The sequence below is a fragment of the Bombyx mori genome, chromosome 24 (genome assembly GCF_030269925.1).
Source record: "Bombyx mori chromosome 24, ASM3026992v2".
Lineage (NCBI taxonomy): Eukaryota > Metazoa > Arthropoda > Insecta > Lepidoptera > Bombycidae > Bombyx > Bombyx mori.
The window spans coordinates 9551262-9566840 of NC_085130.1; the positions used below are offsets into that span (position 1 = coordinate 9551262).

The 15579-nt window shown below is 38.5% G+C and overlaps 1 protein-coding gene across 2 annotated transcripts in view; it reads left to right on the top strand.

The window, feature by feature from the left end:
• Positions 1 to 1623: 1623 nt before the first annotated feature.
• Positions 1624 to 15579, top strand: part of LOC101736977 (RNA-binding protein Musashi homolog Rbp6) — a 98872-nt gene continuing 84916 nt past the window's right edge. For both annotated transcript variants that reach the window (XM_038020137.2, XM_038020138.2), the window contains exon 1: positions 1624 to 1761. In XM_038020137.2, the coding sequence (XP_037876065.1) occupies positions 1694 to 1761 (68 nt within the window). In that variant the 5' untranslated portion in view covers positions 1624 to 1693. The remainder of the gene's footprint in view (positions 1762 to 15579) is intronic.

Below are 15579 nucleotides of genomic sequence, written 5' to 3' on the forward strand. Positions count from 1 at the left end.
ATACGAACCCTAGCAAGAGCCGTGCTTCGCAGAATCTACCACCGAATCGGAAACGCGACCCACTGAGAAGATCCGGCGAGAAACTCAGTGGGCTGTATCTGTGGGTTAATTTACTCGTCGAGCCCTTCGTAGCAAGCGACGGGTTCGACGAGAACGATGACCGGTGTAAATGCGCAACCCAACTTGAGATATAAGTACTAAGGTCTCAGTATAGTTACAGTGCAGTATAGGTACGTGAACATTTGTTAAGTACGTATTTCATTAGAAAAATTGGTAGCCGCCTGCGGGATTCGAACACCGTTGCATCGATAAATACGAATCCACCGGACGTCTTATCCTTTAGGCCACGACGACTAAGATGCCGAAGACCGGGCTAAGTGGAGGAGCTTAAGTTGGAAAGAGGACCCTTTCAGGGTCTAGTGCCAGGGCACTTGACCTGGAAAACTCTAGGAAGAAGAAGAAGAAGATTGGTGGCAGAGTGGGGGAGGGAGTGGGGGTAGGGAAGACTGGTGACGTAGTATTGCAGGTTCAACGTGGCGAAATTATATAGTGGCGTCCATGTGTTCTTGTAACCACTTAGCATCAGGCGGGCCATCAGCCCATACATCCACTAGTGTAATAGATAAACACGTCCGTGATCCGACCGGCAGGTCTCGTGCGATGGCCTCTGGAACCCAACCCTCACTAGTGAGTGACCAGTGACTGACTAGTCGAAGAATTAAAAGAAAAATGTTTGTGCAAAAAAAATGGTGCCCGTATGTAATGACCGTAACTATATTTTTCGAAAATATAAAAAACTATCAATTGAGTTCCTTTTTAAATCAAAAATTTATTTAAATTGTATTCTATTTATGATTTAAAAAAATGTTTTAGAATTGTAGCAGTTAGACAGTTCTGCAGTAAGCAGTAATTCATAAAAAGGGTCATTTATTGTAAGGACATCTCTGTACATTTACGGTACAGTTCTATTCAATATGATTAACAAGTTAAACTAATATTGTAACTGTTAAATTATTATTTGAAATTTAAACAGAGACACTAGAATCATTTAATATGTTATTAAAAACGATTATTGCACAGTTGATTAGCTGTCAGAGCTGTCAACGACTTGAGTACATCGCGATACGGACGTAAACTCATCTGTGATGTTATAATTACATCGGCCGCCTCATGGCTGTTTCTGAAACAACTCGCTCCTATAAATTTTGCGTCCAATTCGAAGCTCTGATGACACCATAAAAGATATACCCAACTAGGTAGCAAAATGATTAGAACGCCTTCATTACAATTGTGTTAATGAATCAAATTCGGCAACAGGGAGGCGGGTCGGTCGGGAAATAAGCGATTTCGTACCGCCGCATTTATAAGGTAATAAATAATCTAGATAGCAAGGAACCAGTTCTAGTGTGCGTTCTAAAACAGAGGTCAAGTAAAAAATATAACAACAATAGTGCGTTTAAATCGAGACAGTGGCTTAGCCGCGAAGCCCTATAGCGGAGGGGCTCGACGACCTATTTCTTTTTCAGCTTCTCGTCTGCCATTAGACAGAGAGGTGGAATAAAAAGCCTGTCGTGACGTCACGGGGCGGGAGGTGCAAGGGGGGCGGCGCAGCGCCTCGCGGCCAGTACACGGCCGGACGCCGAACTGCGCAGACAGGCCCACGATGCGCGCTCGGTGAAATAAATAATTCGCGATGTTGTTCGAAAGCCCCAACGCTAAACTGTTCCCGGCCTTCAACATACCTCCACCCGTCAGGCTCAGGTGAGCTCCCAGTGCGCCAGAACGACGAGGCGGCTGCTCGATCACGCCGGCCGTCGATACTACGATCTCTTTGGTTTTTTTTCGAGCGCTCTCCATAGTGGATCATTCGACGTTACCATGAATCGATTATTTGTGTTGAGATGTTTGTATGATTGACGACGTGCGTCGAGTGACCGGCTCGGCTCGAAGGCGAGACGTCGGGACATCGTGAACTATGTTAGAGCAACCTTTTTGCCACAAAAGCGATCGATTTTTCGTCTGTCACTTGTTTAAGGTTATGTGCGATTTGAAAATCGATTACATCTTGTCGGCTCACGGAGCCCGGTGACTGTCTCACGCGATAGAAACGTGTCCATTGACCAGTCGATTCAACAGTTCCTTCCGAGTGAGCCGAGACGATGAAACATTTCATCACAACCGCCCGTGCACTCGAGCATAACAACGAATTGACAAAAACAATGAGCAGTAGCTGTAATGACTTCATAAAACATTTCAATAATACCTACAAAATCAAAGTATCTCAGACCTGCATTAAAATATTAAAAATGTTGATAAATCTGTATTTTCAAATCGCAGTAATTAACTTTGAATAAATAAACTACTTCGCACTAATAAGTAGACATGAAAATGGTAGTGGCGTTCAAAACAAAAACATTAAAAATTAGTGGTTAAACACGGACTGTTCGGTTTGATTCGCGGCGACTTACATTCGGTGCGTAGTTCGAGATCTCAATCGTATAGATTTATATTCGTTCCTCAAGCCACGGTTATGTACTGCTTCCTATTTATACATCTGTACTACACCTCTACTCTGGTTCCTGTTGAATCTTTCTACTGGTCCCGAATATGTTTTGCTTCACAAGGTTAGTTCCACAGAGGAAGACATTCGAAACGATTTTTTCTCCTTCTCAATAGCTAATAGTTGCAGTTTTTAAAATCGTCCCGTGGGGCACGACCCGTGCCCTGAGATGTTTCTATAGCAATATGAGTGAGTGATGTGAGTAGCGCGGGCGTGCTGTAGGCGCACCACAACGCGATGCATTCCACAGAGTATTAAAGACACATTAACTATTAATTGTCATTTATCAATGAGCTTACCTTTGATGATTTCATTTCATATTCTTATTGAACTGCCATTTGCAATCGCCGCTGCGACGGTTGCTACCGGAGATCGAACTAATCTGAGTATCACATCACCACACGTAGTCGATGTATTTTCTGTATTTCCTTTTGTTTACATTTAAAAAAATATTCAGATTTTTCGGAATAAAAAATATGCTTTAGAACAAAATTAAAATTACAACCGGAAGTCAAAAAACGCCTATGGACAAAATTACTAAATTTTCAAGTTATCGTACTTTGGTCACTCGACGTAGATTTTAATGTTTTAATAATGTTTCGATGATTTTTTCTAAGAATGTTTTGCGTCTATTTAACTCAATATTGACGAATTACATATTTAATATCAATGGTGTTAACGGTGGCCGCGCGTTGCCCCGACTCTTATCCAGTACCGCAATGAGCCACGCGGGCGGCGGTGCTCATGGCTACTCATTAAAACAAGTATCCTTCACTACGAGTGAAAGAAGAAAAAAGCCTACTGCTAAAATCCTGTGACTCGTTTGTTATAATACGCTTTTATTAGCTTCAGACGTATGTATGTTTGTAACGGAATGTTTGAACATGATTATGACCCCCTTCAAAACGTCGGATTAATTCAAAATTTGGTATACTTATTAAGGACCGATGACAATTGCATATTAAACAAAAAATGTAAAACTTTGGGGTTCAACAAAAAAATTAAAAATAAATAATAGTTTAAAAAAACTAACAAAATACGCTTTTATAGAAAATCCAACTAAAAATAGATAAAAAATAGATTTATTACAATAAGATCATTTTTTTTAGACTATTTTTAATTCAAATTTATTAAAATTTATTTTTTATTTTTAAACTATTATTAATTATAGATTTACGCTTTTACGGTTATATTCCGAGTTTGTCACATTCATGACAATGTCAGCCGGGAGACGGACCTTACACAACTGGGGAGGGCGAGGGGGGCAGCGAAATCGAAATAATAAACGCGACATTCAAAATCGTATAATTAGTTTGAGCCAAGCGCGGGGCTCGCGAGGGCCGCGGGAGGACACGGCGAGTGAGACACTGTAATTGCATTTAGAGGAATTCTGAAGAATGCGATGTTCAACATCAGGTATATATAGTATGTGTGCATGCTCGGTGCCCATACATTCAGTCCTCAGTTCCTCACCCGGCGCGCGACTGACATTATGATACCTCAAGCTTACCTCAACACCGGGAGGGTCGGGTAACGATAATTTCGAAAACTCAAATGGTCAGAGCTTACAGTCGAGGCAGCGGTAGTATTAGCTCGGTTTGACAGACTAGCGCACGTCAGATTGGATGTTAAGTGACTGTTAGGGCGCGGGGACATCTGTACAGTCTTAGTTGTGTGTTAGAATGTCGATTTGTGAGTGCACGACTCTGTGTGCGCCCGCGTCGGTTGTCTACACAATAGCGCTGGATCCCGGGCAACCTGCTCGGTGGAGGGGAGGGGAGGGAGCATGTCTCGAGGTCGGTGGCGGCCTTCAGACTGAATTCTGTGAGCACCGGTGACCACTTCACAGTAAGAGGGTCGTGAGCTCTATCTGTCTAGTGGTAATATAGCTGCCGCGCAATTAAGCCGTCCCACCTACTTCTGCCGCGGAGCATCGCGCACTGCTCGTTACAGGAGACAACTCAAGAGTAGCTTCGCGAATGAATCTACTACCGACCGGATCGGAATCGCGATCCGCTGAGAAGATCCGGCGAGAAACTCGGCGAGCTGATTCATGGGTTAGGTTGCACGGCGAACTCTTTGTCGAGTTCGACGAGTACGGTTACCGGGATCCCTGAGCCTGCTCCTAGTGTTAGAGCTGAAGGCGTTTAATGCAAGAGTTATTGGATCTGATGGATCCGTAAGGACGTGTCCAGGGCGACGACGGTAACTTGCTCCTGCGTGATCAGGATAAAATACACTTCTGCTTGCGTTCAAAGTATTGACTTGTTCGGTCGTTGCAAATGCTCAAATAGTAATTGGAGTAGCTGATAGCAGAGGGGGGTATGAGGTGCGGAGTGTGTCTGCCCGACTTATCCTGGACTTTATAATTATTATACTGGTGGTAGGAACTCTTGTGAATCCGCGCGGGTGGGTACCACCACCCTGCCTATTTCTGCCGTGAAGCAGTAATGCGTTTTGGTTTGAAGGGTGGGGCAGCCGTTGTAAGTATACTTGAGACCTTAGAACTCATATCTCAAGGTGGGTGGCGCATTTACGTTGTGGATGTCTATGGGCTCCAGTAACCACTTAACACCAGGTGGGCTGTGAGCTCGTCCACCCATCTAAGCAATAAAAAAATATATTTATCTGCCGTAATCCGCGCTAATAAATACACTCAAAATATCCAATCATTCTATCTGAATGCAATAAAACCTTAAATCTATCTATCTTCTATCTAAATATATAAAAATGAATTGCTGTCCGTAAGTTTCGCTAAAACTCGAGAACGGCTGGACCGATTTGGCTAATTTTGGTCTTGAATTATTATTCGTGGAAGTCCAGGGAAGGTTTAAAAGATGAGAAAATATAAAAAAGCTCGGAATTATATATAAACAAACAATTTTGTTTTTCCTTTGATGTGTCCCCTTGATGTGTCTTTTATTTATCGATTGAGGCACTACGAAGTCTGCCGGGTCAGCTAGTAATTATTATATTTATCTGCCGTAATCCGCGTTAATAAATACACTTAAAAATATCCAATCATTTTATCTGAAGGCGATAAAACATTAAATATATTATAATAACTATTTCATCAGTAGTTAGGTACCTGCTCGCTGGAAAGTGTATGCCTAATGTTGTGCGTTTTAAATTTTTTGTAAAGCTTTTTGTCGTTTTTGTGTCGGCGGAGCGCGAGGTTGCCGTCCCGGACGCTCCTGCGGTTCAGAGCGGCAACGCGGCAGATGTCCCGGTGACGCGCCGCACACGGGATGTTAATAACCATTCTTTAACCGGAACTATTAGCTGTTTCTTATCTCTAGTTAGACACTAATCTCCTGTGACTGGCTAACTGTATATACAGGTTCAAGTGATCCGCTCGTTGTGGTCCGCAGACATCACAGTGTAGAGGGTAGCACGCGGAGGTAACCTTCATTTGTAGGAATGCTCATTTTTTACTGGTGGTAGGACCTCTTGTGAGTCTCCACGGGTAGGTACCACCACTCTGCCTATTTCTGCCCTGAAGCAGCAATGTGTTTCGGTTTGAAGGGTGGGGTAGCCGTTGTAACTATACTGAGACCTTAGAACTTATATCTCAAGGTGGGTGGCGCATTTACGTTGTAGATGTCTATGGTATCCAGTAACCACTTAACACCAGGTGGGCTGTGAGCTCGTTAACCCATACAAGCAATAAAAAAAAAATCTCAAGATTTATAATAACTTTCAACATACAACTAAAATTACTATGCGAACCCAACATTTTTTTGTTTTGAAAAGTTTATATTATGATATTCAGGAATTCAATGCAACAATGTAATAGCTATTCGCAGTTTGATTTCACTTGATTTAGTACTAGGATCACAAACAAATTACACACGATAATGTGACACACTTCTCTAAGGAGTTTTTGTAAAGTAAACAATTTTTACAAAAAAAACAATTTGTGTTTTATGACGTAATTATATTACATACGAGTAGCTAAGTACCATTAGAGGGTCCGTTTGTAGACTTAAACGAACAATTGATGTAATAATAACCGCTTATTTTTTAAATATTAGCACGCGGTGTCGCTCTGGTCCGGTTAATCTGTTTGACGGGCTTTGACAAACAGCCGTTGTTTTAAGGATTACACTACAGTATTGTTTGAATATATCTAATCTAATTATAATAACCTCTGTGATTGTGAACAAATTCCGATTGTTTTAAGGAAATACATTATAAATCAGACAAAGCCACAACAAAATGTGGCCGTCCCATTTTCGAATTAAAATAACAAAATTGCGTTAGTTTCCCAATTTACTTTCCCGCCGTCTGTACCAGCCATAGATTATATTCAAATTGGCTACTGTGCTGCCAACCTTAAAATATTAGTCTCGTTCAAATATTATGCTCAAAATTATACTTCTCAAATGAACGGCGGTTATAGATTCCACCTTTCGATTTTGTTTGGCATTTCAAGCGTGCTTCAGTTACGGGCGGTGAACAGTAATAAGAGTACAGAGTACAGAACAGTAATAAGAGTACAGAACAGTAATAAGAGTACAGAACAGTAATAAGTTTCAAATTTAATGTTTCATGTTGATGCATTGGCTGTAAAGGAACACTCGACTGTTACGATTAATTCGCATAACAACACATAACTGGCTGCGTAATATGCAACAGAAAAACAAGTTACAACCAAGTTAATTAATATGAAAACCCCATTTCAAAGAACTTACTTACAAAAATAAAACAAAAAACTGTCACAAAACAAAGGAACAGGGACAATCCTTCAGAACAAAGTTTAATGTACGTAATAGGAACCACGGCTCGGGGGAGCGCACAACAGGTGACCGTCTCCCTTTGTCGCTACCGGTTGTTTAATGTGTGAAAGGGACAAAAGGCTTAATAAGTGCTTCTATGATTAAGACTGTAGTTACGGCCTGATCTCGGGTTTATTAGAATATTCAGTGGCTCGGGCTAGTTGTTAGACGCCCTGAGGCTCAGTCCCGGGGTCGGGTCGGTCTCGCTCAGCGCGCAGACGTCGTGCTCACGGACGACTACGCTTGTCTACCGCATTGGTATTGTCGTTACAACAACACCCTCCCTTCTCTCGCAGCTCGTTTTACTGTTTTTTACGTCAACGGACAATGAATTGAAGCGCTTAAGTCAATAAATATAAATCTCAACACGGACTTGCTGCTGTCCATGGGCGATTCAAATCTCTAACAAGCCTCAATATACCGCCGGTAAATTACAAAACTCGCACGGTTTTAAGTGATTCCGTCATCGTATAGGTTGCGAACGTGAAATTGAAAAAAACGTCATTAGGTATATTACGAAAACGTAACTATACTTGAGACCTTAGAACTCATATCTCAAGGTGGGTGGCGCATTTACATTGTAGATGTCTATGGCCTCCAGTAACCACTTAACACCAGGTGGGCTGTGAGTTCGTCCACCCATCTAAGCGATAAAAAATATATTTTGCGTTAATCAGAAGAAGTGAATCAGTGACTCCGGACCCCTACTGCCCGTAGAGACGGCGGCGGTACCGGACAAACTCCAACTAATCTAATAAGCGTTACTAAATATCTTCGAAGTGATTCACTCGTTTTGCATTCACATTTGATACCACGTGCTGTCCTCCGCGCTGTTTCGAGTTACAAGGATTTCTGCGGTGCTCTGTAATTCTATATCTCACAAGCGTACATTGTTTCTCGTTTCCAACGTACTTAAATATTTATCGCGTAGTTGAACGTATAAGTCGACACTGTAACCCGATGCTGCTTACGGACTGCACGCTCGTTGATATAAGCCGAGGTTTTTCTTTGAAGTCGATTGGTTGCTGTGTCGAGGCCGAGGATGCTTAATAACTATTGCTCCTGTAAATTTCGCTAAAAAGACTTTTAATGGTGGTAGGACCTCTTGTGAGTCCGCACGGGTAGGTACCACCACCACCCTGCCTATTTGTGCCGTGAAGCAGTAGTAATGCGTTTCGGTTTGAAGGGTGGGGCAGCCGTTGTAACTATACTCGAGACCTTAGAACTTATATCTAAAGGTGGGTGGCGCATTTAAGTTGTAGATGTCTATGGGCTTCAGTAACCATTTAACACCAGGTGTGCTGTGAGCTCGTCCACCCATCTAAGCAATAAAAAAAAAAGAGGAGATCATTAGACCATCTGATAAACAAATCCACGTCAGTTACATCACGATGCCAACCGTGTTGAGAACCTCACGGCTCAAATATTTAAGATAATTTGGAATCGCTGGGTGTACGTCTTTGCAGAGTGAGGCACAGTGACTTCAGTTCTCCCATTCCACTCCGTCCCTAGAATCCCGAGCTGGTATAGTGTTCCTAATGTCGACTTCAAAGCGAATCTCGTAGGCGTTAAAAAATAATAAGCACTTAAGATCAATTGCAGTGTTTAGACGACATGGCCTTCATCTTTTTATTTATAGGAGTGTTAATGCCTTCTAGTTACTATAGACGCAATGATATTAACTGTACCAGGCCAGAGCCCGCGGTGTCACTGTCCACCACGAGATTGAAGTCTGCATTGTATTTATACAACGGATATCAATTGCTTAAGGGAAGAAATAGCGTACCAACCTTAGATGGTGGAATTCATAGATACCCGCTTAGATCTTGCTCGTTCTTGAGATAGCTTGAGGTAGCCTTAGGAAATAGAGTCTTAAGTGGGAAAATAGGTGAAGATATTGTAAGTTCGGACGAACCGTAGCGAATCAGCAACTAAACAGTCTGTCTACATAGCGTGAAGCATGCGTTGGGTCCATGAAGAAAAACGAACAAAACTATAGTAGTATAGTGGTAGCTAATATAGTATGAGGAATATGTCAACATTCTGAATCACGCTAACGACATGTCCAAATTTACATTAGTTGGAAACAACAATGACACCGCCCTTCGGTCGTCGATAGAAGAACTTCCCTTTGCCGTTTCCCTTAAAACTAGATCAAACCTTAAAATAAACCGTTTTATAAGCTAACGATTATTATTACAATGATTACGTTTACAATAACGTTACGATAACAAACAGAACGCTGAGTTGTTATAAAAATTCCTCGGAGCGTGTTTATTTGAGTTTGCAACGTAAACATGGCTCTTCAGTATCGGTGTTCCCCGATGAAAAATACGTATTACATACGAATTTAGTAGTTTTTAATGTTCACTACACTAACTATATTCTCCAATATGACCTCGTGGCTCGGATATGCGGGTATCTGTTGAATTTGTATCGAGTTAACTAAGTTTTTATTTATTTATTGCTTAGATCTGTGGACGAGCTCACAGCCTAAACTGGTGTTACGTGGTTACTGGAGCCTATAGACATCCACAATTCAACAATCTACGTATTTACGCGCCACCCACCTTGAGATATAAGTTCTAAGGTCTCAAGTATAGTTACAACGGCTGCTCCACCCTTCAAACCGAAACGCATTACTGATTCACGGCAGAAATAGGTGGGGTGGTGGTACCTACCCGTGCTCACAAGAGGTCCTACCACCAGTAATTACGCAAATTATAATTTTGAGTATTTTGATTTTGATTACACGATGTTATTCCTTGACCGTGGAAGTCAATCGTGAACATTTGTTGAGTACGTATTTCATTAGAGAAATTAGTACTCGCCTGTGGGATTCGAACACCGGTGCATCGCTACATACGAATGCACCGGACGCCTTATCCTTTATAGGCCACGACGACTTCAATATATATACGTCTACATTTAATGTACAAATCAAATCAAATCAAATCAAATCAAATCAAATCAAAAAAATTTTTATTCAACATAAATGAAAGTACATACTTGTTGAACGTCAAAAGAACTACCGCCAATTCACAAGAACTAGCCTCCGTCCTGAGAAGAATTGGCAAGAAACTCAGCGGGCATGTTTTTTTTTTTTTTTTTTAATAAATTGTTATTTATTATTTTTTTAATATTACATTATTTTTTTTAAATATGAGTTTTTTACAATGAGTATTATAACGTAACAATTACTACAATATTGAAATACCCGGAGCGAGCAACTCATTCCCACTTTGTGCAATCTTCTAGATAATCATTGACTTTATAGTAAGCTTTATTGCACAGATGTTCTTTAATAGTTTTCTTAAACCTATGTATATGTAGGTTCTGAACATCTTGTGGGATTTTGTTGTACAGGCGCACAGACAAACACCCGAATGAATTTCGTATCTTATGTAACCTACTCATCGGCACAACAAGCTTGTGTTTGTTCCTAGTATTTCTATTATGTATGTCCGACTTTTTAGGAAACTCCTCAATATGTTTACGAACATACATCAAATTTTCAAAAATGTACTGGGATTACAAAAATGTACCTTAGGAAGGACGTAGACGACATTCGTGATGAGATATTGAGCCTGTGTAATGATATTAATTAGACTGACTCAGTGGTGCGGTAGTTAGAGGCCTTGACTGTTGCGCTGAAGGTCGTGGGTTCAACTCCCGCATCGGACAAACATTCGTGTGATGAACAGGTTTGTTTGTTCTTCATCTTTGTGTTTATTATCTATATATGTATATATTTAAACATAAGTATGTAAGTCAGTCTCTGGTAGCCATGACATAGGGAATTCTAATTCCGGGCTGGATTTGTTCCCAGTTATTTATTATCATTATTGGAAGCCCACACGAGTAGATCCCATCAACCATACTACCTATTTCTGCCGCACAACCATAACGCGTCCTGATTAGAAGAGGGAAGCAGTCGCTGTTCTGTACAATCAAGAGTTAACGGTATACGGTCAACACGCGGTTTTTTTGTTTTCTACCTATGCTGATAGCCTTGAGAGGCTATTTCAGGGTATCCTTAACTAGTAGGTGAGCTCACGGGGCTCAAACCGGAAGTGTTGCTAACACTGGCCCTAGCAAGAGCAGTGCTTCGCAGAATCTGCCACCGGATCGGAAACTCGACCCACTGAGAAGATCCGGCGAGAAACTCATTGAGCTGTGTCTGTGGGTTAATTCGCTTCGACGAGGACGGTGACCGGGGATGGTGGTTCCAGAGTCCGCCGGTCTAACTCACCCGTCACACAAACGTTCAACCAAATGAGACGCTCGCTCGATTTTAAATCTATAATATTAATACGTGAAGCAAAAACTTTGTATCCCTTTTCACGAAAATTGAGCGGACGGAGGAGTATGAAAGGGGATTGCCCACTCTCCATAGTGTGCTAGGCCCAAGGTGGACATTAAATATTACTATAAAAATGGACTGATTCAAATTCTTAAATGTATTAGATATCTAAAAAATATATTGAAATTGACGCCACTATTATAAAAAATATAATAAAAATAAAAAACTCGTTTTGAGGTTAATTTTCTATATAAATACCTCAAGAACTTTTCTTTTTTTAATGTTTAAGATGTTCCTAATGTATTTTTATCCAATTGTAGTTATTAGGGTATAAAAAACACACATACTTCTTTAAATATCTATATTATTCTATATTTTCTTCATCTTCATACACAATTAGTAAATCATCTAAAAATAGCACAGGAGAGCATATACACGGTTTTAAATCTCGGTCAGGTTAAAACCACAATTCACACAATGGTTTTCAGCCGTAGTATGAAACGTTATTGATGAAAGCAAAATAAATCGAAGAAAAATCAAAACACATCCATTTTGAACGCAAGCACAAGCAGCAAGCGAAGTGTCAGTCAGTCAGATTAAAATCAGTGTTGTCAGTATAAAGAAAAATAATTACATGAAATTCATATATCGATCATTTTTTTAAATAACCGATATTGGATTTATTTCTTAATCTTTTTTTTACGAGTACACATTATATTTTATTTTTTATGTTTTTGTTATAGTTGTACATTTTTAAATAACAATACAAGTTAAGTTTTTTTTTATTGCTTAGATGGGTGGACGATCTCACAGCCACCCTGGTGTTAAATGGTTACTGGAGCCCACAAACATCCACAACGTAAATGCGCCACCCACCTTGAGATATAAGTTCTAAGGTCTCAAGTATAGTAACAAGTTAAAGTCCAATGGGTATGTCCTTGATGTTATTTTATGTGCTTAAAATCGATTAAAATCGATTGATTAATGATAATATTTAAAATGATTTATTTATATGTTTTTTTATATACTTAAAATGTTTACTTAATACGTAAAAGGTTTTGAAGTTGGCAATATTTTTCCCGCAAAAATAAAATTCTTGTTTTTTTTCAATAGAGTTACTTTTTTTAAACTACTTATTGTAAACTGTAGTGGCGCTTATTTGGAAGAAAGTAAATGCATATTTATTTATGACAAAATTAATGCACTAAGTATTTTTTCTCTAATCTATTGTCCGCTTTGGGCCTGAAATGGGCCGTCCCCTTTCCACACTTATAAAGAATATAGAGAAGAAGTGCACAATGCTAATATTTTTTTTAAATAATGCATAAAAGATACATTAAATCAATAAAAAAAACATTACACACACTACATACCATGTGTTTGACGCAACACGCATGCATACTATTTATTGTCAAATTTTTGTTCTTGACGTCTGTTGTCAAATTGAGAATAAATATTGTTTGTCATTGTTAATATTTTTTATAGTGTAGCCTTGGCGAAATTTGTGATTATAGAAGTATAAAATACAATCATAATAGTGTACAAACTTAAAATTCCAATTAATTATAGTTGAATTTCGACTACCGCGGGACCTCTAGTAATTATAAACGCGCCAGAGCATTTCACAAAAACAAATCTAATAGTTTATTGGCGGCGAGCAGGTCGCGTCGCGTGATACTCCCGTCTGAAAGTAAGAGCGCTTCATTCATATACTGTTTACATTTTTTTTCTGGTAAAAATAGTGAAAACAAATGTTATTGTTGTACATAACGTTGGAGTTATTAGCATTCTGCGATTTTAATTGGACATGTTCGTATTCTTGACTGCTTTTAAATGTATATCAATTATACTAGATAAGTATTCGCTGATCCTATTAATTATAACAATACCAAGTGTAATATACCTGGTATTGTTATAATTACGGCACACTCAAAATAAACGCGGCAACACTGATTATTTAACAGAAGTAATAATGTCACAGTCATAGATTATACACTTAATATATTGTCACAGTTATAAACTAGTCAAAAGCGAGAGTGTAATGGCTTCTAAATGAAGACAATAAAATGTTTCATAAAATAAATTAACATTTTTAATTTTAATCGAACTACCAATGTAGCTTTGTGACTAAAGGTATATATTTTATTAAGAATTGTCTGAACTACTGCTCCGTATTTAGAAAGTATTTCCGGTGTATCTGAACTAATAATTATCGTTTAACATATTGAGTGAGAGCTAGTACGGTAGGACTTTTTCAACAGCGCCAAGTCAGAGTACGTAGGAATAGGGATTCTTTCCGTAATTTTGTCGTCTTCTTTCTTCATTCCTCGTCAAGCAATGACTCTGACTAAGACTGGCCTATTACAGTTTAGTTCGTCAATGTCCTTTGGACACCAATCATTTTTTATTTACTTAATGCTTATATGGAATATAGACGCTGCTATCTCTATGACAAATGTAATCTATATATTAATACGTGAAGCAAAAACTTTGTACCGTACAATGGGGTAAATAGGGACAAAATCGACCTTCAGATTGAATTTTAAAATAGTTCCAATTAAATAGTCACTGCTCAACCAAAGAAATAAGTTGAGTCTTGAACCTACTTAGGTGATAAAAACCGTTACATAATTTTAATTATTAATTTTAAAGAAATAATCGGTAAAATAATGGCCGTCCCAATTTACCCAGCGTCCGGGGTAAATTGACACGGTTAAGGGTTAAATTGGGATATTTGTAAGGGTTGTCAACTCGCAGTACTGCGACATATAGGTAGGTGCCATATAATTATTTATATGGACCGAAATGATGAATACAATCCATAATTTAAGCACAATACACAACATAGTGTAAATTAAGCTGGTTTCTATTCCGAAGCGATGTGACGTGAATGATAATCAACAATACAATGATCAAAAAAAGTATGTGCATGTTATATTTTAGAAAATTATTATTTAATTTCCTTAAAAATCACAACTCTGAAACAAAATGATAAAATAGAATAAAAAATATAAAACAAAAGGACTGGAAATGCAATAATACAATTTTATTTAATCAACATTTTCAAAATAATCTTTGAGCAAGAGTAAGATATCAGGTGAATAAGATAAAAAAACAGCTTTATCTGATTACTGCCAATAATAACAAAAATAAAAGAAATTCTTTCTAAGCTAAATAACTAAACTCAATTAATTCACTCACTCATAATTGGATATCTCGGATTTTTAATTAATGTTACATTTAAAATCTGAGGCCTGTTTTTATTTGTGTGTGCGTTTTGAATGTTAACAAAATCATGATTCGACGCGTGAATAGATTCTGAAATAACAAAAGTTTTGATTCGTTTGAGTTCTTTTAACTTTTAATTTTTTTTATTGCTATAAAGAACATACGACCGGGCAGATATTACAAGGTAAATGTCGCGAAAAAAAAGTAATTATATATATACTTTTCTTTTACCTATAATACTTACATAAACTAACTGATAAACACATTAACCTTCTTTACATCACGCAATTAAGTGATAGTATAGGCTAAAAAATCTATTATAAGATATCAGTGACAACCCTAACAAGCCATCCCTATTTTGTCTTTTGGCGTTCCAATTTTGTGTTTTCTCGTCCCTAATTTTTCCAGTCTCGTTCCCAATTACCCTACATACGTCCCAATTTTCCCCAAAAAGAAAGGAAAAAATATACATTTTTTATTTTGTCGAAATATTGTATTTAAAATAAGAATATTGCAACTTACCGTTTGTTGTGGTATTTCCAGGTGTATTAAAAACTTATATAAACTGTGATCTTATTGAAAAAACAACGATAATATTACTTTTTTTAAAAGTTCTTTAAGCTGTTTTAAAACGCACTTTTCAACCACTATTTTCAATTTAATTTGACGAATTTTTGGGACCAACTTAACTCATATTTAGTACTTCCATA